General features: G+C 42.2%; 3 protein-coding genes, 1 long non-coding RNA gene and 1 other non-coding gene across 10 annotated transcripts; 2 read left to right on the forward strand and 3 right to left on the reverse strand.

Annotated features, from left to right (window-relative positions):
• On the forward strand, positions 100–5,564 carry LOC110433310. 4 transcript variants are annotated; one of them, XR_002450675.1, is made up of 3 exons: positions 100–622; positions 1,686–4,721; positions 4,807–5,564. It is a non-coding gene; the product is annotated as an uncharacterized LOC110433310 (long non-coding RNA). The 4 variants fall into 4 exon arrangements; XR_002450689.1 differs by having other exon boundaries at positions 4,817–5,564; XR_002450684.1 differs by having other exon boundaries at positions 1,694–4,721.
• On the reverse strand, positions 5,968–6,761 carry LOC8082652 (translation initiation factor IF-2). The gene has a single exon (XM_002467814.2). The coding sequence runs from the start codon at positions 6,679–6,681 to the stop codon at positions 6,136–6,138; it is 546 nt and encodes a 181-aa protein (XP_002467859.1). The 5' UTR covers positions 6,682–6,761; the 3' UTR covers positions 5,968–6,135.
• Positions 11,786–11,857, forward strand: TRNAP-UGG. Its single transcript has one exon. It is a non-coding gene; the product is annotated as a tRNA-Pro (tRNA).
• On the reverse strand, positions 12,730–16,084 carry LOC110431820 (superoxide dismutase [Cu-Zn] 4A). 3 transcript variants are annotated; one of them, XM_021451466.1, is made up of 8 exons: positions 15,872–16,084; positions 14,525–14,612; positions 14,325–14,426; positions 14,124–14,219; positions 13,911–13,942; positions 13,756–13,831; positions 13,108–13,161; positions 12,730–13,002 (listed from the first exon to the last, which is right to left on the reverse strand). In XM_021451466.1, the coding sequence occupies exons 2-8, from the start codon at positions 14,598–14,600 to the stop codon at positions 12,980–12,982; spliced, it is 459 nt and encodes a 152-aa protein (XP_021307141.1). In that variant the 5' UTR covers positions 14,601–14,612; positions 15,872–16,084; the 3' UTR covers positions 12,730–12,979. The 3 variants fall into 3 exon arrangements, with proteins under 3 accessions (XP_021307141.1, XP_021307143.1, XP_021307142.1); XM_021451468.1 differs by having other exon boundaries at positions 14,525–14,622; positions 15,872–16,023; XM_021451467.1 differs by having other exon boundaries at positions 15,727–15,886.
• LOC110433168 lies at positions 20,653–21,400 on the reverse strand. Its single transcript, XM_021454912.1, has one exon. It carries the CDS (start codon positions 21,306–21,308, stop codon positions 20,727–20,729), a length of 582 nt encoding a protein of 193 aa, XP_021310587.1. The 5' UTR covers positions 21,309–21,400; the 3' UTR covers positions 20,653–20,726.

Genomic DNA, 23,198 nt, shown 5'->3' on the forward strand with positions numbered 1-23,198 from the left:
TTCCTGTCACATCGAATTTTTGGTCGCATGCATCTCTACAACTAAAACACACTAAAAGCAATCGTCCACTCGGATTCCCCTCGCTCCCGCACTCCTCAGTGACGCCGCACTCCCCTCGCTCAGTTTTCCCTCGCTCCCGCACTCCCCTAGGCGCTGCAATCCCCTTCGACGCCGCACTCCCCTCGCGCTCTGCATCTGCATCTCGACCCAGCCCTTCAACTCCCTCAACGGCAGCGGTGGAGTGTGCCGCAGCCAGGTACGTGGTGCAGCATCGAGCAGAGGAACATCGCGGCCACATCCTGTTTCGCACCTCGCCACAAACATGTTTCTAACACGGAGGCCCGCCGCTCGCTGATCACGCCGCGACGAAACGTGGTGTCATGGCGGCATGCACTGCCTGCCGAAGTGCCAAATCGCCGTTTCCCGACGCTTGTTGTCACCGCGTGTCCGCGGCCCGCCTCGCAGCATCCCTGACGCCTAAGGATAGGCCGAACGATGGATGCCCAGGTCCAGCCGATCATCTGGCCAAGTCTCCGGCGCTACCATGTCGCACGCCTGGCTACGGGCCACGCCAGCCTCTAGCCCGAGCGTCCCTCTCAGTCCTGCATCTGCTGTGTACACGGTGAGCAATGGCGGATACAGATCCAGTTCTTTGTATGATTTTGAATATCAGCACATAAGTACTAGGGGATGCTAGTCTGGTTCTTTGTTTGATCTTGAATATTAGCATATTGATTCACGTGATATTTTCAATTTGCGTTTCAGTTAGATCTAGCTGCAGATAATTTCTTTTTTCCTGTAAGATAGATGGAAGTATGGTATTATTACCTGCAATCAGCTAGATGCTCCTCTGTAAGGATTTTTCTTTTCAGATAACTGAACCATCGTAAACATTGTTTTCAGAATCATGCTAACTGAATGTACACTTATGGCTTTAAAACATATCTATTCGTCAGGCTTGAAATAGCTCACTGATTTATGGCTTGAAACAGCTTCGAATGTTCCTCAAGTAGCATGATGGAATTTTTAAATATGCATGTAACTAGAGAGCATCTTCTTGTCTGCATGAATATTTGGATAAGGAACAATTCACCTGCAGTTTTAACAGAAATGTTTAGTTATATAAGAATTCATTCTGATGAACTGAACATTCTGAATGAGTTTATAGGTGTGTGGAGAATTGAGATCACAGCATGGCATGCCTAACTTGCTCCAAAATGGAAGACATACTTTTTGTTCACTGTTCAGAAATTAGGAAGTGCTGGTAATCTGATCCCCAAATTAGATTACTTAATTTGTGTTGCTGCTTATTTGGACTATGAGAGCACGCAACATGAAGTGATGGGCGTGTTGCATTGTTGTGGGGAGCCTTTCATGCTTCTTGGCTATATTAGATAATGAGATTTTGATGGAGATTAAGTAGCATATCAAAAATTCATTTCTAAAAAGAATACATGTGCAGGCTGGTGGGGTGACTTGATATTCTAATGGTCTCAAAATCAGTTTACCATTGCAGTTTAATGTCCACCTTAGGCCCTGAATTATTTAATTTGTTATTATAAGCCTTTGAGTCCTGTTGTCCTACATTATTGTAATTTTTCATAGTAAAGTGGAGGATTTATTTAATTGCCAGCTAAGTGCAATACCTCCATCTGACCTGAAGTTGTTTGACATGTCTGTTTTAGCCTTTCAGGGTTTCTCTGCTTCAGTTGATCAGCTCTGAATTCATTTGTGTTGGCACACACACCAGGCACTCAGGTCTTGCCCTGCCGCTGCCACACACTAGGCACGTGGAATCAAGATGCTTCTCCGACGTCCGTTGCAACATATTGCCGATCTCGCCACCTACAGTCCATGGAAGATCGATCGTGGTGCCATCCTATACAGCATCTGGCATTAGTTCCAAGCAGTCAGTTCGATTCTGGTGATCAGGTAATTTCGCCAACCATTATTTCATAGTCTCATGCTCAATTTGGTTTTACGCTCGAAGTTTCTTTGTTTCAGTTTGATGGAGCTGTGATAATTATTGTTAACTTTTGCATTATGTGATGCAAAATAATTTGATCATGCAAGACTTTATGAGTCGGTTGTTCATTGGTCTTTCATCTTCTTGTCATGAAAACTAACATCATAATTTAGTGAAAATCTGTTTAGAGGCATTCTATAATTTCCAAATGACAGTTATCACAAATTTTTGAAAACAAATGCTAGCACAAGTACAGAACCTACTACTAATCTGTAAAAATATAGTTTGGAAACTCTAAAACCTGCACTTGCTGAATAGCAAAACTATTAAAACTATAGAAATAGTATAAACTGTAGCAATCTGACAATAGAAAAAACTGAAAGTGGATGCTACTTATTCTCAAGCAAAACTGAAAATAGATTTTGCACTTGTTGCAACCTGCAAAACAACAAAACAACACAAAAGAGAATAAATAGCTATAGCATTGAATTTTATTTGACAAATTGGAGTTCACCTGTAGAATTGCTTAGTTAATCTGCACACTATTTAGTTGGCATAGTATTTTAATTGAATTTTTAGCATAAGGATATTTGAAATAAGCTGATCTGCCAGTAATGACTAATGAGGATACCTTAGTGTTTGGGATCCCTGTACTTTAGTGGTCTAGGCTTTGAAAGGTAACTTCACTATAGGCCTCGCACTCACCCTCATCTCGACGGTGCGCGTGTTGCTGGGGATTGGCGAAGAGGGCTGCCACGACGGCGCGCACTGTTGCGTTCTCTTCAGCCCCTCCCAGAATTACTCCTCCCTCAGGTACAGGTATTCTCTTCCTCTTCCCTATGTCTGCATATAAAATAGTATTTGAATTGTGGCAACAATCAGAAAACATTGTTACAATAAATTTTAATTGGCCAATCAGACATGGTTCAGATTATGTCAGCTTGAAAGAAATAAACATGGTTCAGATTATGTCAGCTTCAAAGAAATTGGTTGACCAGACCATGTGTGCTTGGTTGTTTCGTGAACATGCTTTTACCATCTCAACTAATAGATGCAAGAATGAAATGATCAAGGAAAGGACTTGCCCTGGCTTTTGTAGTTCTGTTGCTACTGAATCTAACTGACCTTGTGTACGTTCTATAAATTTATTTAATATCTATGAGATTGAGTTCGATAATCAACTGACATTTATGTGCTGATCTAAAAACTTAACCAAATCATTTAGATGAAGAACACAATAATCATCTGTTTGATCTAGCTGTAGATAGTATGTTTCATAGTTTTAGACTATGACAAAATGGCTTGCATCATAAAAAAGAACTATAAAATATCTATTCTATTGATAGTGTAAAGCTGAATAAAATAATCATCTTTCAGTAAGAAAGTTCCATCCCAAAACTAAAAAGCTACAAAGAGGTAATGTCTCACTTGTCGATACAGATTTTTTTCAAGATAGTAAATAGTACTTTCTTTAAGAATTAAGAAACAACTTATACGCAGGATACTTCCAACTACAACTTCAGTTGTAAGAAGTCAGACAATTCATTTCTAGATCATCTTTGATTAGTGATCAGCTGTAGCTTGGTGCCTGTGCAATATGAAGTTGATGTTTCAGTTTCGTATTAAAAATTGGAGTCACATGTTAACTATCTATCTTTCTTGAAGACTTATGTAATATTGATATTTCAAACACATGATTGTAGTATCTATTTTAGGTAAATATGTTATGTTGGTATTATGTGTTCCCGTTGCAACGCACGGGCATTTACCTAGTTGAACATTAAATATAGACGAAAACAAAAACTAATTACACAGTTTACCTATAAATCACGAGATGAATCTTTTGAGCCTAGTTAGTCCATGATTGGATGATATTTGTCAAATAAAAATGAAAATGCTACAGTACCGAAATCTTTTCGGAACTAGAACAAGATCTAGGTTTAATTTGTATAAGGAAGCCAATCTAGAATGAATCCTGGGCCCGGAAGGAGCTAACCGAACGAGCCCCTATCTCTTGAATCTATTGTTGCACTGCAGGCGGTATTTGGTGTGTTTTGCTAGAAGATAGTATTCCCCAGTACTCCGTAGTACGCATCATTGGTGAACTGGCTTGATGCTGCATCGTCCATTCCATCGACGACGATGTGATGCAGCATCGCTTTCCGTTCATAACTTCATCTCTGTCATTGGCTAAGTGCTTTTAGACGGAGTCACACGTGTCACAAATGTAGTAAAGAAGCTTAGCCATGGATGAATTAGGACTAGTGATTAGCTGACTAGTAATTAGTTGACTAGTGATTAGTTTAGTCCTGTTTGGATCCCTAGGCTAATAACCACTTCTATCTCAACACAAAGTCGTTTTTACCCCCGAGTTTGTTTTGTCAGTTCAACTGTTGTCCCACCGCCACCTGCAGTTGCGCTGTGTGGAGCGTGCCCTCCTTTCTTGAACTCCAAATGTGGGGTGGGCAATCGGTTGAAATTTACCCAGAATGTGTTGTTTTTATAGGCGTGCTTGTGACAATTTGAGTAGTTTCCTTTTCAAATCATATAGTACATAAACCCCAGAAAATCGATTACTCCTGCTTGGTTAGGCAAGAACCTAACTAACTGGAGCTGTGCTGTCCAAGCAGGTGTCACTGACATTTGTTGCAGGTAGTGAGGGGGCCATTTACAGGAACGAACGAGGAAGACGGCGGATGGAAAATGCAGAGAATCACCTATCTAGGGGCGATGAGGGCGAGCTGACAGCTGAGTGGTAAGCCAACATTATAGAAAACCATCACAAAAATGAAAAAAAATATTCGAATAACAAGACCAGTGACGTTTGCTAACAAATATAGAAACGTGAAGGTGAATCAGCCATGTCGGCTAGCTCCGCGGAAATTGCTGTGCTCCAGCTCCAGATATGACTACCAGATCATTTCATGGTTGTTTAAACAGTACTGTACATATGACTTCATCTATCCTGTCAGCATGATATAATGACAACAACAACTTGGGGATTTGGCTCGCGGTAGTCTTGTGCGATGCTCATTTGTTGGTGGAGGGGAACTGCTCCTCCTTTGACCTCGTTGCTGGATCAGACCACAGATTCTCTAGTTGCAAGTTCATATCATCCAAGCTGTTAGTGTTAGGGAGGGATGTGGTGAATTGGACGGTGTTTCCAGCCGAAAGCGACGCAACTAACCCCCTCCCCAGCCGGTGACCGACATGAAAGGCAGTGGTCAGGAGCTGGTGCATCAGCAGGCAAGGAGCTGGTGCATGAACATCGCCAAAAGCGTTTTGATTGGGTCCCTTCTCCTAGCTATGAAAGGAAAGCAATCCTTTTGAAGGGCACAAGCTACCCGGGAGTAAGGACAATGCTTTGCTTTATTTAGGTTGTACTGAACACTGTTGCTAGGTGTCCTTTTTTTCACTCTGTTGCTAATTCTAGAAACAGTCGAGATACAATAGAGGGCATCTTCTCTTCAAATTGACTGGCGGCAAAGTTCCTACCGTGAGGACAACATTATCCATACATATGTACTACTCCCTCCGTCCACGAAAGAGTCAATTTCTAAAGTTGTCCTAAGTCAAACTTTTTAAACTTTGACCAAATCTCTAGAAAAAAATACTAAGATTTATAGTATCAAATTAGTATTATTAGATTCATCATAGAATATATTTTCATATAATGCGCATTTTATATTATAGATGTTGTTACTCTTTTCTATAAAGTTAGTCAAACTTTAAAAAAATTGACTGGCACGGATCCTAGGAATTGATTCTTTCGTGGACGGAGGGAGTATGTATATTAACACCATCTTGTACCACAGACACACACACAGAGAAAAATAACCCAAAACCAAGAACAGAAGAAGTGGATCAACATTGCCAAGATTGCCCACAAGCTCTTACACTTTCTGATGAATGAGTCAACGAGACCTGTTGTTGTCGCAGTTGCACGCACGGGCGCACGGCACATCAACAAAATCTACCAGTAGGTTAGTTCTACGCAGCTCTTTGGCCATCCATCTTTGTTTCATGATTTGCATTTTACACGTCATACACAAACTCTTACCACACGCAGTAACTTGTAACGTTGCCCAAATCACAAACTTCTCCTTCTTGTCACATCAATCAAATAAACAAAACTACTAGCACTAGTAATCAAGAACATCCAGCAGGGTTCAGGGGTAGCCCGACGCCAGGCACGCCTCCCAGAACTTGCGGTCCTCCTCCCGCCGCCTGGCCGCCGCCACCGCGGGGTCCTCGTCGTCGCGCTCGCCGCCGGCGCGTAACTGGCCGCCATCGGTTGCTCTGTTCCCGTTCGCCCAGAGGGAGCAGCGGCGACCGCCTCGGCCGCTCTCCTGGCTCCACCAGGCGACACCGCCGCTTCCGCTTCCGCTCCCGCTCCCGCTCTCCTCCTCGTCGTCATCCTGTCCGCCGCCACCGGCACCGTCGACGCAGCTGCCGCAGCCGTCGTCCTCCTCGCCGCTGTCGTCGTCGACCAGCACCAGCTGATCCAGCCGCGACGACGACGGACAGCACGACTCCGCCACCCTCTCCTTATTCCTGCCGTGGGCGACGGCCACGGCGGCGTCGGCGCCGCTCCTCTTGCACGGAAGAAGCTGCGGCCGCGCCGCCGGCGCCTGCGACGGCGCTGCTGGTAGCGGCGGAACCGCCGCCGGCGGCGGATGCCGGCGTTGGGCTACGCGCGGCTGCACGGCGGCCATCGATCAATCGACCAGGCTTCACACAAAGAATTGTGAAAGCGAAGATTTTTAGCTCGTTTTGGTTTTGGTTTGGGCGCCTTGATGAGTTTCAAGAGCGTGCGAACATTTATTTCTATATATATATACGGGGGCGGGGCCGGAGGAGGCGACCAAGATTCAAAGAAGTGTTGGGTGAGGGATCCGGACGGGAGTGAGCTGCCGTCGACAGATGGGAATGGCGACGTGTTGGGACAGACGAGTGTCAAATGATGTCATTTTGCCGGATCTGATCAGCATTTTTAAAGCAGCAAGCAATCCAATTTGTTTGTTTTTATATACCAGCAAACACGCAATCCATATCCATTTACTGTACCTGCTTAGTTTTTTTTTCCTATGGGCCGTCAAGTAGTAGTCTGTGTTCCGATTTAGAACAAAATCAAAACATGTCGCATCTAAAATTTGGCTTATATTAGAAGTTCGGCCAACAAAAGTGGTGCCGAATTTGTGGCTATTTTGGCATTAGAAAATGAACGGTAACATGCCTAATCACCTATGTCATGTGAGAAGTTTGGTGACAGAGAAAACAATGGCAAAGGCTCTTAAAAAATTTTAAAATTCCCCATCATATCGAATCTTGCGACGCATAGAGCATCGAAGATAGATAAAAAAATAACTAATTGTACAATTTACCTGTAATTTATGAGATAAATATTTTAAGACTAGTTAGTTTATGATTGGACAATAATTACCGAATACAAAGTGTTACAGAAGCCAAAACTAAAAAAAATCTTCAACTAAACAAGGCCTAACTTTAAGGTCCTTTTCAAAATGCAGGAATTTTACAGAAATCTTTCAGAAATTTCATACGAATCAGCTTATTTTCGTAGAAAAAAACCATGACACGATCTAATCATCAACCGAACGAACCCCGCCAGCGTTTGTTTTGCCGCTGCAACGGGTTGATGCTCTGCTGCTTTGCTGGTACTAGGCCTTGTTTAGTTCCGAAAAATTTTGGGAAATGGACACTGTAGCACTTTCGTTTGTATTTGATAAATATTGTCCAATCATGGACTAACTAGACTCAAAAGATTCGTCTCGTCAATTTCGACCAAACTGTGCAATTAGTTTTTATTTTCGTCTATATTTAATACTCCATACATGCGTCTAAAGATTCGATGTGACGGGGAATGTGAAAAATTTTGCAAAATTTTCTGGGAAGTAAACAAGGCCCTACTACAGTTTTAATGGAGTGTCCGGCGGTTTGGTGGCCATTAAAGGATGCGCAATAATAGAGGATGAGGGTCACAGTAAAAGTTAGGGAAAGGATAGCTTTTTTTAAGCCTTGTTTAGTTTCGAAAAGTGAAAAGTTTTCGGTACTATAGCATTTTTGTTTGTTTGTGACAAATATTATCTAATCATGGACTAACTAGGATCAAAAGATTCGTCTCGTGATTTCCAGCTAAACTGTGTAATTAGTTTTTGTTTTCGTCTATATTTAATGTTTCATACATGTGACACAAGATTCGATGTGACGGGGAATCTTGAAAAACCTTTTGGTTTTCAGGGTGAACTAAACGAGAAGTAGAGATTCACGAGAAATTTCTTTTTTAAAAAGCTGACAATATTAGATCAGTCTTAGTGAAATTTTATCATAGTGTCATCTATATTTAATAGATTACCATATAAAGATTCTTGATGATATCAAAATGTTTTTAAGAATTTTCATCAAAAAAATGTTTTTAAGAAGAAAAAAAGTAAGTTTCATGGGAGCGAAACTCTCTCGCTCAGTTTCCGATTCTAAATGAGTCATGATTATGTGAAATAAAATAATAAGAAGTAATTATTGTATCCATATTTTATATTGTTTAAAACAACGTTATAAACTCTCAACTAAAAATGGCCATATAATTAAACCTCTGTACAATAGTCCATTCTCGCATACATGGTCCTGCCTCCTCCTCCGCTAGGTTAGTCCTTTCTTTTTTCACGAGTCGTAACTTCGATCAAACTCATACACAAATGTTATGTGCCAGCATCTATGTCATTAAATTAGTTTATTAATTCCACAATGAAATTTGTTAGAGCTGTGCCTTAATTTGGTATTATGCATGTAAATTAGAATAAAGTTATGAAGTCTGATTTAGAACAAAAAAAACAACCTTTTTTTTGGAACGGGGTGAATAGAAAGTTTGTACATGGGCTCGATTGTGTTCAAAGTACTGGACATACTCCCAACGTACACAAATATAAGTATTTTTAGAATAGATGCAATTACTACCTCACTTTCAGAAACGGAGTAATTTTAGGTTTGATTTAAGTCCAAACTATTTAACTTTGAATATGTCTATAAAAGTAACTTTAACATTTATGAATCTAAACAGGTATTTATGAACATAAATTTCATAAGGTAATGATACTTATTTAGTATGATGACTCTTTTCTATGAGTGCCAGAAATGACCATATGCGAACTAAAAAATTAAATATTATCAAACCCTAACCAAAATAGGTATCGCTAATTGATTACGTTTATGACGATGAAAGGGGGGATGTATTATGCCAGAAATGCTTATATTTATGGAAAAATTTTGAATCTTAAAAAATGTTTACATTATTGATAGAGGGAGTAAATTTTAGTTATTGGGATCAAAAGAGTTATGCAGCTAGCTTACAAAAGAAAAGGATTTATCCATACCAAATCCTCTGCTCGGACTCATTCCAAAAAAATCAACTGCATTCCAAAATACGGAGAAAGAAGGAAAATAGTACTTCTAAAAATAAATATGAAGTTGTAGCTTTTCTAGATAAATAGTTTTTGTTATACACTTTGATATACATTATACGAATATGCATATACGCTACAACATGCACTTTTAGGCTCTGGTGGGAGCCACACAGGCTGGACCGGATCAGAGACGTACCTGAAAATGGGCTGGGCACTAATCGATGGATGCACGTGGTATTAGCCATTAGGTGGCACTTGGCATCGTTATTAGGTGGATAAACAAGGCAGGCATTACGTACGGCGCAGACGAAACAGCGCGGTTGATGCTGACGGCCACGCCGTAGCAGCAGCGGCGCCTCCTTCTAGAAGCGCTCCAGCGTTCGCATTTTGCACGAGGGCTGGCTTCTAGAAGGAGACCGGACTAAGGGACTTTGGATTTCTGTAACGGCACATACTACTCCTACATGGCAACTAAAATGATAAACCGACGGTAACAGAGGAAGTGTATAATTTTCAGTGGCATAGAAGCAAGAAAAATAGATTTCAATGTCATTTAAGAAATGTTCTCTTTTTGTATATAATAAGTGCAGCTACTACGGGCGCCAGCAACGCAAGCTAACAAGAACATATTAGCCCCGGGCAAAAGCATCATGCCATGTCTCCAGGAGTAGATGTTACGTGGACATTGAAACCACTATTCACACGGTGTCGCGTTGGGGACGCTCTACCCCTTGTTGCTGCAGTGCAGCAGCGTCGCTGCACTAATGGATTTAGCAGCGATCAGCAAGAAAATTAGCTCAAGTCTCCAGGAGTAGTAGTTTCCTTGAAACGGGGACCTTGTATTGTAGCCTGAGAGATGCTCCTGTGGTGGAGCCGGATCAGATGTGTGCTCGGCTGATGAGCCTCGATCCCTCGTCTCGTCTCGTCTCGTGGACACACATGAAAAGCACGCTTTGGGCTTTGCCGATTCGTGTTGAGATGAGAGCTGGAGGATAATTTAGGCCTTGTTTAGATGTAAAATTTTTTGGATTTCGCTACTGTAGCACTTTCGTTTGTTTGTGTCCAATATTGTCTAATCATAGACTAACTAGGGTCAACAGATTCGTCTTACAATTTACAGTCAAACTGTGTAATTAGTTTTTGTTTTCGTCTATATTTAGTGCTTCATACATATGCCGTAAAATTCGATGTGACGAGAAATCTTGAAAACTTTTAAATTTCGGCCTTGTTTAGTTCATCCAGAAAACCAAAAAGTTTTCAAGATTCCCCGTCACATCGAATCTCGTGGCACATGCATGAAACATTAAATATAAACAAAAATAAGAACTAATTACACAGTTTAGCTGGAAATCACGAGACGAATCTTTTAATTCTAGTTAGTCCATGGTTGGATAATATTTGTTACAAACAAACGAAAGTGCTACAGTACCGAAAACTTTTCACTTTTCGTAACTAAACAAGGCCTTCGGTGGGAAGTAAACAAGGCCTCTCCAACAGGAGACCTATTTGGGAACCCAAACCCAAAATGGGTCTCTATCGCAATACCTATAGCCTCCAACAGAGTACCCATACAGAAGACCCATTTTGGGTATCAGGAGAGGCATAACCCAAATTTGAGTATCCTCTCTCCTCGAGACCCATCTGCAGAGAGTATTGTCTTTTAGGTCTTGTTGTTGGAGAAGACTAAAAATAGGTATAGAACCTTTTTGGAAACTTGACCGGAGACCTTTTACCTGTAGCGCTACCCAAAGGAGATCTTGTATTTTGGGTGACGATCGTTGGAGATAGTCTAGCAGATCAACGGCGCGCCGCGGAAAACACAGTGGAGTGCAGGTACGGTGACACTGACGGGGCCGGCAGCCCGGCGCGCGGACGCGGTGACCCCGGTCAAGCTTCCTTTGATGCCTTCTAGAAGGACAGCGGAGGGACGGACGCCTGCTGCTGGGCGTTTTGGATTCCTCATTCCTCACATGTCGTGTGTCGGTGCTGCCTGTCCTGTCCTGCTCCTGGTTCACTGCAGCTGCCGTAGGTACTGGATCCGCCGTGGTTTTGTGGCACGGCCGACCGAGACGGGTTAAGCCCATGCCTCAGTACGTTGGATCAGGCTTGGGGATCACAATCTTTGGTCCATGATCCGTTCTAACCTGGAAAATAGAAAGTTTGATACAAGATCTGAGCCAGTGCGCTGGATTCAACTCGCACAAATATATTTTCTTTTGCCCGGTCTAAACCTATTCTGAACCGGCATTTGATGATCAGACACAAATAACTCAACCCCAAACGTTGGACAGGAGCTATAAGTGTCGACATTGCAAGTTCAAAAAAAAAAAAAATAGAGGTTGGTAAAGGCAGCGTGTTTCTATCATATAGATATATTTAAGCCGTCTCGTATTCGCAAACAGGGCATTTGGTCTAGTGGTATGATTCTCGCTTTGGGTGCGAGAGGTCCCGAGTTCGATTCTCGGAATGCCCCTTTTTTACTCTTTTTTTTTCCTGTTCCCTATCATATTTCTGTTCCCTAATAATGCACCTGCCTCGCCCGCAGCTATCCGTACGGCACTTGGTTCATCCCGGTGCAATGGGCTGTCAACCTATTGGGATGTTTGATTAGAGTGAGTAAAATTTAATATATACTGTAGTATATTGTAACTATAATAATACATGTTTAATTATGAATTAATTAGTCTCTGTGTTTTATGTATATGTCTAAATATTCGATAGAAGTAAAGTTTAACGGGAACTAAACAGGGCCTCAAGTCTCCACACCGCGCCACCGAAGGATGCGAAAAGCTCTTCGTCTGATCGATTTCACGCCCATCCCTTACCAGATTAAGGGTGCAAACTTTGTCAATCATTTAGCTATTTTTTTATAACAAACCAACAAACAGTATTTCTATAGTTTTCAGCCAATAGAACGGAGCGAGCAGGTCGGCTTTTCTGACATCACCGCTCCAGCAGGTCGGCTTTTCCGAGATCACGGCTCCCGACCACGAAGGCAACAGCTATGACCGTGTTTCTTTGGACAAAAAAACCGTGTGATTTTCTCCACCACCTGCCAAATGCTCTACCGCAGTCCAACCGAGAATCGGATTTGAATCCGAAACAAACAGGGCCTACACCGCCGCTGGAACCGTCGTCCATCTAGCCGGCAGTGAAAGTAAAAGCAAAAGCAAGCAACCTCGTGGGCACGGCTGTGCCGTCGCTGGCGCTGACCAGCACCAGCTCCAGCTTGAAGACAGGCGATGCAGCCGGCATATTTCAGCAGCAAGACAGCCTCAGCAGCAATCACGAGCTGCTGCTGTTGCTGCCGACTGCATATCAAAATCAAAACCAAGTCGCCACCACTGATTGCAACAACACGTTTCACAAAAGCACATCGAAACGATAGGATGTTCTCAAAACCGACACGTAGCACATACTCAGGCGATCCAGCATAGTTCAACACAGTTTAGTTCATCGGTTGCTACAGGTGCTTAATGGCAAATACACTGATCATAGATCAGGTGCTCTTATTTCACGATGTCTAGGAAAGTTCAGGCTGGTCTGTTGGCGACGGCAGGAGATAAAGACGACACCCGAAGTCCAGCGATCATTTTCAGCCCTGGAGTCCAATGATCCCTGGAGTGATAATATAATGCGATCAGAAATCGAGTGTGCAATCATTTTGTTGCTGGAAAAAAACATGAAGCTAAACTGGCGCAAGGGAATGGGGCTGGGATTTACCACAAGCAACACGGCCACCAGCGTTTCCAGTGCTCTTGCTGAGCTCGTGCCCACCTGAATACAAACAGAAAACCAACAATTGTTAAGCATACTATCTGAGATGAGACAAAATCTGCCAAAGTGCACAAATAAGACGTTCAAATAGAGAAATGTGGATTGATCAGTGACATGCACCATAACATAAACATGCTTTTACAAGTATAATATTCATAATCCAAACAAGATTAGAGATGGCATTGTGCAAAGCCAAAGTTTTAGTACAAAAGATTCAGATCAATACATCAAAGGATAGCCAAATGGATGACTCAATTGCCAGACACTATAACCTAGTTCAGCTTATTTAAAGTTCAAATATCCTTTATCCTGACTTAAAAATGGCATAAAAAGCTGGATCTGTTTTTTTTTCAAGTAATTACAGGACAGTAGAAGCATAGCCTTACTGAAATCCCCTGCATCATTTAATAATCAGATGATTAGACACTCTCTCACATGGATTATTCACATGATCCATAAATAAACAGGTATGTATAGTTATTATAGGGCTATCTGAAGTCAGAACCAATGTGGAAAACTTAGCTCAAAACAAAGGAAAAGCACCACATTCAACACACAAAAGGCACAAGTGTGGACAGTAAATAACATCATTACCCTTTCCAAGATCATCAGGATCGGCATGAACAACAACAGCTCTGCCAATGATTGAGTTCGGTCCAGTAAGTGGAATCTGAAAAAAATCATTAGCTGTGTTAAGGAGAAGGCTAGGGTGACATAGGAATCATAAGGTCCACCAAGTGTCTGATTACCTGGCTGTCGGTAACACTGATGTTAGCAACACCTGACAGCAGAGAAACAAACTCAGACAAGATAGTATATTATCATATACACAGCATGTGAATGCAATATGGACTATGGATAAAGGATCACAGAAGTAACACAGCTCCTTAGCCCAAGTACTAGAGACCAGCTACTACATGGTATGTAAAACAGGTCATGAAAGGGAGGGCAGAGATCATTACCATCTGCTCCAGCTGTCACATTTCCAAGATCACCGGCATGGCGGTTCTCATCTTCTGGTGCTCCATGCTCCTTGCTCGCAGGATTGTAATGTGGTCCTTAATTATGAAACAAGTTCACCAACAAGTAGAAAGTTCAATGGTCGATAACTTAGCACACATCCTGATCACATAAGCAAGCCAAAGTAAAAGAAGAATAAATACCAGTTGACATGCAGCCATTGGTGGTGTCACCAAGAGCATGCACATGGAACCCATGGAGGCCAGGCTTGAGGCCAGAGACACTTCCAGTGACAGTGGTAGGGCCTAACAATAGATCCAACAAGCAAAGTCAACAAGGCGAAGACGACAATTCAATTGAATATAAAATACTAGATCAAAGAATATGTACTGTAATGGCTTACCATCTCCCTCTTGGGTGAAGAAGATGGTGCCCTTGACACCCTCACTGCTACCAAGCACAGCAACAGCCTTCACCATTGTTTATGTGATCTGCAAACAACTCCACAAGTAACAGGGCATTTCAGTACGGTGAAAAGTAGGACAAACTACAAGCAAGCAGTGAGATATATCAGTACATATTAGATGTTAACCCCTAGTTAATTAGTTATATAGCATCTACATAATCTCATCATAAGTGGAAGATGGAATATTTTGATCAAAAGACATGTGCTATGCAACAAGGCATCAAAAGTGAACCAAGAGGAAATATGAGACAATATCACTATGTTGCAAGTGACTGTTTCCAGTTCTCCACATACTAGAGAACACAGACGTGTACACTTATTCAAGACAACCAAAAAGAAAAAAATGTATGACCGTTCACACATGAAGAACACAACTCTGGGAGAATCACACCACACACCACACAAAGTTGGGTACAAATAATATACACAACTCAGATTCTCAAAATAGAACTTCAAAAAAAATAATCATGAAGGTAGACGTGATTTCTGACTGGTCACCTCCCTAGTCTACTCATCCTACACATCCCCTGGCAAACCATAACAGGATATGGGTACCTAAACTTATCTCATCAAACGTGCTCCAAATAGCTAATCTCAACAGGCAGAAATCATGATGCTATAACATTTGAACTTCTAGAAGTTAAATTGTATGATTCAACCAAACTTTTTCTTGGCACAAATAGCGATACCAGTACGACCTTTGAAATATCATCCTTTCATCAGGTATTCACGGTCAGGGGTAAAACTGAAGGCTTAGTTGTGGTCCGGTTCATCAAAGCTAAAAACAACAGAAAACGAAAAGGGAAAAAAAATCTATAGCTAACATTTCCACAACAGTCTGCATACCAACAGGAGACACCACCAGTCCACCACGAGTAGCATAAAGTACTCCAAGTAGGTAGTACACACACGACCATTCATCCCAGAACAAGCAACAAGACTGAACAAGGGAACTAACATGACACGTATCTAGCGCTCCCAAAGTGCTTAATCCGGTGATACGAAGCAAATCGAGTCCCACTACTTGTGACGCCAAGATAGGAATGGGATTGATACGATGTAAGATCTAACTCGACCATCAATCGGAAGCTAACGAAGGAGGCGGAAAGGGGAAAAACAAATTAGAGGTGGAACCGCACCACCGATCTGAGATCCAGCCAACCGCAGCTACTCTACTCCGGGGTATTCGGAGACCAGGTTATACGAAGCAACAATTTGAGCAGAGTGAAGGCGATCGAAACCCCGGGAATCGGGAATCCGTGAGGGTTTTGGTAGGTAGCATACCTCAGGCGGCCCCCGCGGCGAGGAAGGCGACGGCCTTGGATTCTTGTGCTTCTGGAAGGTTCTCTCCTGAGACTGGGGGTAGTTGGGGTTGGGGGGTTTGCGGGTGCGAGGAGGATGAGGAGGACGACGCGCGCCTCTGCTGGATTTGTAGGTGCAGGCGTGCAGCGGTGCAGCCGAACATAGCAGTCAAGTTGCGTTGCTATTCCGCAACGACCAGCAGGTACTGCCAAGAATTTCAAAAAAAAAAAAGGCAATGAGATATTACTATTACTACCACTGTATACGAGTGAATAGTTATTCTGCGACCCATTTCACTCAGGAAAATTACTACGAATTTTGCAGAGGCAGTATAAATCTTATAAGATTAGTTTTTTTTTCCAATGTATTTGTTTCAGTTTCTGTAATTTGTAGTTCTATGGTAGTCTCAACCTAGAACTAGGAGAAAACTTTGTAATTGCGATGGTAGTCTCACTCCAAAAACTAGGATGATTTCTATAGTATTAATTAGGTATAAACTAAATAAAATGGTCACGTGTCACCAAATTAATAGAGAGAGAGAGTGGAAATGATTTCTTATATAAATAAAAAACTATATCTACACAAAAATAAGATATAAAAAGATTTGCTTGATAGATTATAGAAGAGATAGAAGACATGTGGTTTGAGAAGAGAAAAAAGAAACCATCCGGTGGTTTAGTGTAGTATCTACATGATTTGATAAGTATATAAACTATCTCATAGTTTATTAGTTATGAGTGGCCTAATGCTATTAAACTACTCTCGATGTATTGTTTGTATTTACATTTTTGAAAGTTGGCATATAATATGAACACAAGTATGACACAACTCACCAAATAAATAGTATCATAGTGTTGTTTCTTAATAGCATCAATTTAATTAACTATTGTATACGTCATACGCCAATATGCTGAAAGTCTAAACTTACTGGAAGTTGTAGCTCAGTGATTTCATTATGCTCTATTAAAATTATAGATGGGCTACCTCCGTAAGTCTTTATGTAGACATTCTAATAAACCTCAAAGGTCTATTTATTTGTGCCACCTAATGAATTTTAACACTTATATAAGCCACCTAATTGATGTTGAGGTTGGGGTTCTCTAACAACCCATATCGAAAATGCCAACTATAACTAATGTATGGGGAGCCCTTATTTTTTAAAATCTCTCAATGATAGTCAACTATGTTTTTCTCTCTCTGTCGCTCCATTGTCATAGCCCCAAAAAAATAATCCTAGACCTAAATATAAAGTACAAATTAATTCAGCATTTTCCTTATATTACCGTTTTATAAATTTGTCCAGCGATGGTGTCTCTCATGAATATTTGGCGCATGAAAATCAGTCATGGATGATATATATTTGATGCATTCATGCCGTTCATTTATTTTCTATACTGACGTGTTTAGTTCAGTTTACTGAAGTTTCTCTGCGTCGAAAACGATACATCTAAATTTATTTATTTATAGAGTGCTGCAGTCCTGAAAGGAAAGAGAGAAAATACCATCTGAGATTAAAAAAAAAAGGAAAGAGAGAAAAGTATAATACGGAGTACTTTTCTTTTGTTTGCGTGGCCACTGGGTGTTTTCGGCCTGTGTTCCTCTTTGATCGGTCCGAGTCCACGTCCCGCTCGTCCTCAACTTTTGCTCTGTGGGCCATTGCCCATTAGCGCTGGGCGCAGACGCGTGGGAGCCCAGACCAGCCCAGCAGCAGGACGCCAGCGTTCTCCCTTTTCCCTTGGGCCACTGTCGTCACGGGGCCCAGTGGTCTGATCCCCGTCACCTCATCTGGCTTATCATGTTCAAGTTCAATTGTTCATGAGCACACGTTTGCATATCTGCAAGTAGCTCCTGTCTTAAGTCCTAACCAATGTGCCCCCCTTCTAAATTCTGCTTTCACAAGTGTGGAAAATGCTGCGGCAAAGGTGCATTATGCTCATGATGAAGTCATGAGGCTTCTAGCTTCATTTCTTCTTTTCCCGGTCAAATTGTTCATGATCTCCAACCCTAAAAAAAAGACTGATTTATTATTATTATTATTATTATTATTATTATTATTATTATTATTATTATTATTATTATTATTATTATTATTATTATTATTATTATTATTACTATTATTATTATTACTATTATTTAAAAAAAGGAGCAATGGATGTAGATAAGGACACAAACCCGATAAAAATAAACCTATTAGTGGGTTCACAGATAAACCCGCTTATAACCTTAGTTGTAAACAGTGGAAGCCGAAATCTCCTACTACCTTTTTTGATGATGCTCGAGCTTTTAGAGACCCAGCATTTGGATAACAGAATAAGTTCTTAGTGCCGTGATGCCACACCTTTGAAAGAGAGCATAATTGGCTTGAGCTAGATTCCTTGTGCTAGTATCTGTGCAAAACACTCTCGAATAGTATTTGTGCAAAACACTCTCGAATTTCATAGAAATCAAATCATTTTTCACAGAGAGAACACAAAAATGGAGAAAATCACATTAATGTGGGTGCCCCCATTTTTCTAAAATTATTTTAGCATGTAATAGTTGTTGTTTTCCAGTAGTAAGTGACATGCTCATCAATAGCAGGTTATCCTCCTTGAGTAGCAGTGGTCGGGTCCGGAATGAGGTGGACGTGCACGTCGGCAGCACGCCACCGTCGGAAAGGGCTGTACCGAAAACGACGTTCTGCAACCTCGGCCGGCCAACGCGTGCGGCCACCACAGACGCCTCCAGTGGCTTGCCCTGGCTAGGCGACCCCTCTCCGTCTCCGGCAGCACACCGGCTGGAGGATCCGTGCTGGCACTGGCAGATATGAATATGATCTGCCGATCTGGAGGTATGATATAATATGATGCACGTCAATTCGACCCCAAAAACTGCAGTGCCGTCGCAGTTCTCATCCGACTCCTCTTCACTCATGCTTTGCTACGAGTGGCTTATTACTTCTCATCTCATGCCAACATACGGAGTATGTGGAATATTACTACAGATCTCCAGACTTAGGCCTTGTTTAATTATAAAAAAGTTTTTAGATTTTGACATTGTAGTATTTTTTGTTTGTTTGTGACAAATATTATTAAATTATAGACTAATTAAGGTCAAAAGATTTGTCTCGTGATTTACATATAAACTATTTAATTAGTTTTGTTTTCATCTATATTTAATGTTTTATACACATGTCGTAAGATTCGGAGAACTTTGAAAATTTTTTGGTTTTTGAATACGAGATGAGATTTCGCAGACACGGAGGGAGTGCTATCGCTGCTCGTGCTCTCTCTGCCTGCTGCTGGTTTGTGCTGAGTTGGCGGCAGCAGCTGGGATTGGATTGTTCAACCAACGAGACGGTCGACTCATCAGGTGCCTCTTGCCTGCCTGCCTGCAGCCTGCGCATGGTCCTCACTGGCGGCGCCCGCAATCGCAGTCGCAGTCGCAGGCCGGAAGACAGCGTTGCCTGTCCGCAATGCTACTGTGCACTGTCACATGCCTCTCTTCTTCGTCCTACGCACCGTACCATTGCCAACAAAGAAAACTTGGATACTTGCAGGCATGTGGCCATTTCCGTGGAGTAGATATAAGCCAGCATCTCCAACAAGTTGGCAAATGCACTTGACAAATCTTGATTTTTGGCAAAACCACAAAATCCATCATCCAACAAGTTGGCAAATAGACTTGGCAAATTGCCAAGGTTGGCAAAACCAGCCCCTCCCGGCGCATATTTGCGCGCACTCGAGCGCTTGGCATCGTCGTTTTTTCGGGCGTCTCCGGTTGTCCCGCGCGCGGGAAAACGTCTCGCTCTTTCCTTTTTTCCCGCGGGCCTAGAAGGAAAGAGATCGCGCCTCTTCCTATTTCATCGTGCCGCATCTTCGTTTCCTCTCGCTCAGTCCGCGCAAGACCGCGTCGTCGCTGGAGTGCTCCTCGACCGCGCCGTCGGTCCTCTCTTCTACCGCGCCGTCGCCAAGAGGTAGATCTCCCGTCGCCGAGAGAAGGATGGACGACGTCCTCGGCATTCCAGGTATGTTCTTCGCCCTCTTTTCCTTTCCTTGTTTCATTTGTATCTAGATCGGCTGCTGCGTAGATAGGGGTATTCGTATGAGATGGTACCGATCTGCTGCTGCGTAGATAGGGTAAAGGTAGATAGGACCGATCTGCTGCTGCGTACATAGGAATATCGATCTGCTGTGGCCGTCTTAATTAGGGTAGAACGACATTATTCTTGTTGTTGCTGCTGGTAGTTTTCATCTTGATTTGCCCTTTAGGTTTTCATGTTTTGCCCTATCGATGGTACTGCATTTTCTAATTGAGATGCCACTGCCCTTTTGTACAGATCAAATGCAAGGGGAGGGATTTTTGAGTGACATACTTCTCCATGGAGTTCCCAATGAAGGTGAAGGTGTTCTTGCTGGCATCGGTGACCTCAACATTCCGATGACTCAAGAAACTAAACATCAGGACGATGTGGAAGAGGTGCCGGCAACTCGCTGTACAAAAGGATCCAAGAGGACCAAGAATTTTGTGTTCCAGGAGGATGAAGTCATATGCAACGGTTGGTTGAAGGTTAGCAAGGACCCCATTCATGGTGCCAATCAAACTCGTGCATCCTTTTGGAAAAAAGTTCATTCTTATTTTGAGAAGAGCAAGGAAACTGCAGCTGTGAGGACACAAAGTTCAATTATGCATAGGTGGTTAGCAATTCAGTTATCTGTGAACAAGTATTGTGCATGCATGGAGGCGATAGAACGAAGGAATCAAAGTGGTTTGACTATCCAAAACAAGGTATTCAGATTTGTAGTCATTTTTAATTTTGGTTTATTTTACATGATGTGTACATTGACAAATTTATTTTTTAGATCAATGAAGCTGGAAAGATGTACTCGGCATTGGACAAGGAGAAGAAGTCAATTGGACAAGTGATGGAACTGATTAATGTAGCCCATGAGGGATGTATCCCATCTGCAAGATAATATCCCATCGTATAATCATGGCCATTCACTGTATAGTTAACCTTTGGAGCTCTACCCTCCGCCAAGTTTGCAAACAAAGGGGAACGGTGAAGAACGTTGATGTTATTGTGCGACCCAGGCATCCCAAAAAAGGCATGCCATATCCAAAGATCATCCGAAGCAACGGCCTCCAAAATGATAGTGGGTTTGTCCACATGCCCCTTGTACTGACCTTGTTTCTCATATGGACAGTTCTTCCATGCCCAATGCATACAATCGATGCATCCTAACATTCCAGGAAAACCTTTCTTCTCACCCATGGCAAGTAAGCGTTCTGTGTCTTTCTCATTGGGGTACCTCAGATATTCATCTTCAAAGATATCAACCACTGCTGCAACAAACTTTCGAAGGCTCTCTAGTGCGGTACTTTCGCCGATGCGAATGTACTCGTCCGTAGCATCCGCTGGAATCCCATAAGTGAGCATCCGCAAAGCGGCAGTGACCTTTTGGAAGCAACTCAGTCCACGTACACCGGCACCATTTCTTTTTTGCACGAAATAATCATCATGCTCTTCAACGACCTTCATTATGCGTAGAAAAAGCTTCTTCGACATCCTAAACCTAAAGACAACAAGTACATATCCGATGTGATAGCTAGGACATATTTGAGCAAAAAATTAAGAAAGCACATACTACAAACAAATCTGATGTGTAGATGAAACTATGTACCTTCGACGGAAAATATCTTCACCATACGTTGGATTATCGGCCAAATAATCTTGGAACATCCTTTTATGGCCGCCTTCCCTATCACGATAAATTACTCGATGACCAGGGACGGAGCCTCCGGGCCTTCTCTTGCGGACGTTCAACAGATTGCTGGAGATTTGAGCAGCCGAGGAGCAGAGAAGCACGTCGTCATCAGATGAAGAATCTTCTAGCTGCTGACTTCGAGCACGGGATCTCTTCCTTGGCATGGTGGCTGGTTGGAGGAAGAAGGGGCGCAGCAGAAGGAGGAAGAAGGAGCGCAGCAGAAGGAGGAAGAAGGGGCGCGCGGCTCTGGATCGGAGCGACGGCATGCGAAGCGACGCAAGAAGGCAGAGGCGGCCAGGTGGATCGGCCGCATGCCACCGACTGGGATGGAACCGGTGGGTTTCTGATGCCTGGAACCGGACCCACCAAAAAAATTAAGACGTGTGGGCCTTTAGTTTTCAATTTGCAAAGCCCAAATGCCAACTTGTTGGAGTATACCTTTTTTTTCACTTGGCATTTGGGTTTTAGACTTGACAAATCTAGAAATTTGCCAAGTGAATTATGCAAACTTGTTGGAGATGCTCTTAGTTATTTTTGATAAAGTTTATCGTTCATCGTATCGAATGTTTGGATATATGTATGGAGTATTAAATGTAAACTATTAATGAATCTAAAAACACAGATAGCGAGTAATTTGCAAGCGAATCTTTTGAGTCTAATTAGTCTATGATTGGACACCTCCAACCAAACACCCCGCCGCCATATTGCTTGCTGAATTTTAGAAACCGTGCAAAAAAAGATTCTCACCTTGCAGCGGATCGGCTTCTGTTAGTCATGATTAAGGCCTTGTTTAGATACATCCAAAAACCCAAAACTTTACAAGATTCTCCATCACATCGAATCTTGCGGCACATGCATGAAATATTAAATGTAGATAAAAAAATAACTAATTGCACAGTTTACTTGTAAATCACGAGACGAATCTTTTAAGCCTAGTTGCTCCATGATTGGATAATGTTTGTCAAATAAAAACAAAATTGGTACAGTGTCAAAATCCAAAAAAGTTTTTGATCTAAACAAGACCTAAGGAAAGGACTCGTTTCCTTCTTCCCTTTTACTACTACGTACTAGTTAACTACCACGAGTAACTTGATTTCTCAACGAATCCTTTCACCTGCGTTTGCCAATGATTGATTGCCCTGTTCCCTCCTTTGTTCTGACCTTTGTTGTTGCAACATGAGCAATTAAAGAAACCTTAGAGAAAACACAGCTTTCCTCCCTGATGGCGTTTTTAGTCGTCGCCAGACGCCACTACAAGTCTAGGCAAATCATTTCACTGACGCCGTTTCAGAGAAACAGAAACGGAGAGGACCACAGGCACTGCACGTTTCTTGGAGTGGACGAGTGGTGTGAGCCAACAAAGCGCCCAACACCTGCTAGGAGGCACGGCATGATCCTCCCATCCACTCCCGGTGGTTTAGCGTGGCCAGGCCCCGCTAATCGGAGGCCTTGTTTAGTTCGCAAAATTTTTTAAGATTTTTCATCGTATCGAATCTTTGGTCGTATGTATAGAGTATTAAATATAGATGAAAAAAACTAATTGTACAATTTATCTGTAATTT

Source organism: Sorghum bicolor, chromosome 1, assembly GCF_000003195.3.
Source record: "Sorghum bicolor cultivar BTx623 chromosome 1, Sorghum_bicolor_NCBIv3, whole genome shotgun sequence".
In the NCBI taxonomy this organism is placed as follows: Eukaryota; Viridiplantae; Streptophyta; class Magnoliopsida; order Poales; family Poaceae; genus Sorghum; species Sorghum bicolor.

Coding starts and splice junctions, on each gene's coding strand:
- LOC8082652 (XM_002467814.2), bottom strand. CDS start 6,681: ATGGCCGCCGTGCAGCCGCGCGTAGCCCAACGCCGGCATCCGCCGCCG.
- LOC110431820 (XM_021451466.1), bottom strand. CDS start 14,600: ATGGTGAAGGCTGTTGCTGTGCTTGGTAGCAGTGAGGGTGTCAAGGGC. Junction 14,427..14,524: donor CTTCACCCAAGAGGGAGATG/GTAAGCCATTAC, acceptor ATCTATTGTTAG/GCCCTACCACTGTCACTGGA. Junction 13,162..13,755: donor TCCTGATGATCTTGGAAAGG/GTAATGATGTTA, acceptor GTTTGTATTCAG/GTGGGCACGAGCTCAGCAAG.
- LOC110433168 (XM_021454912.1), bottom strand. CDS start 21,308: ATGCTCACTTATGGGATTCCAGCGGATGCTACGGACGAGTACATTCGC.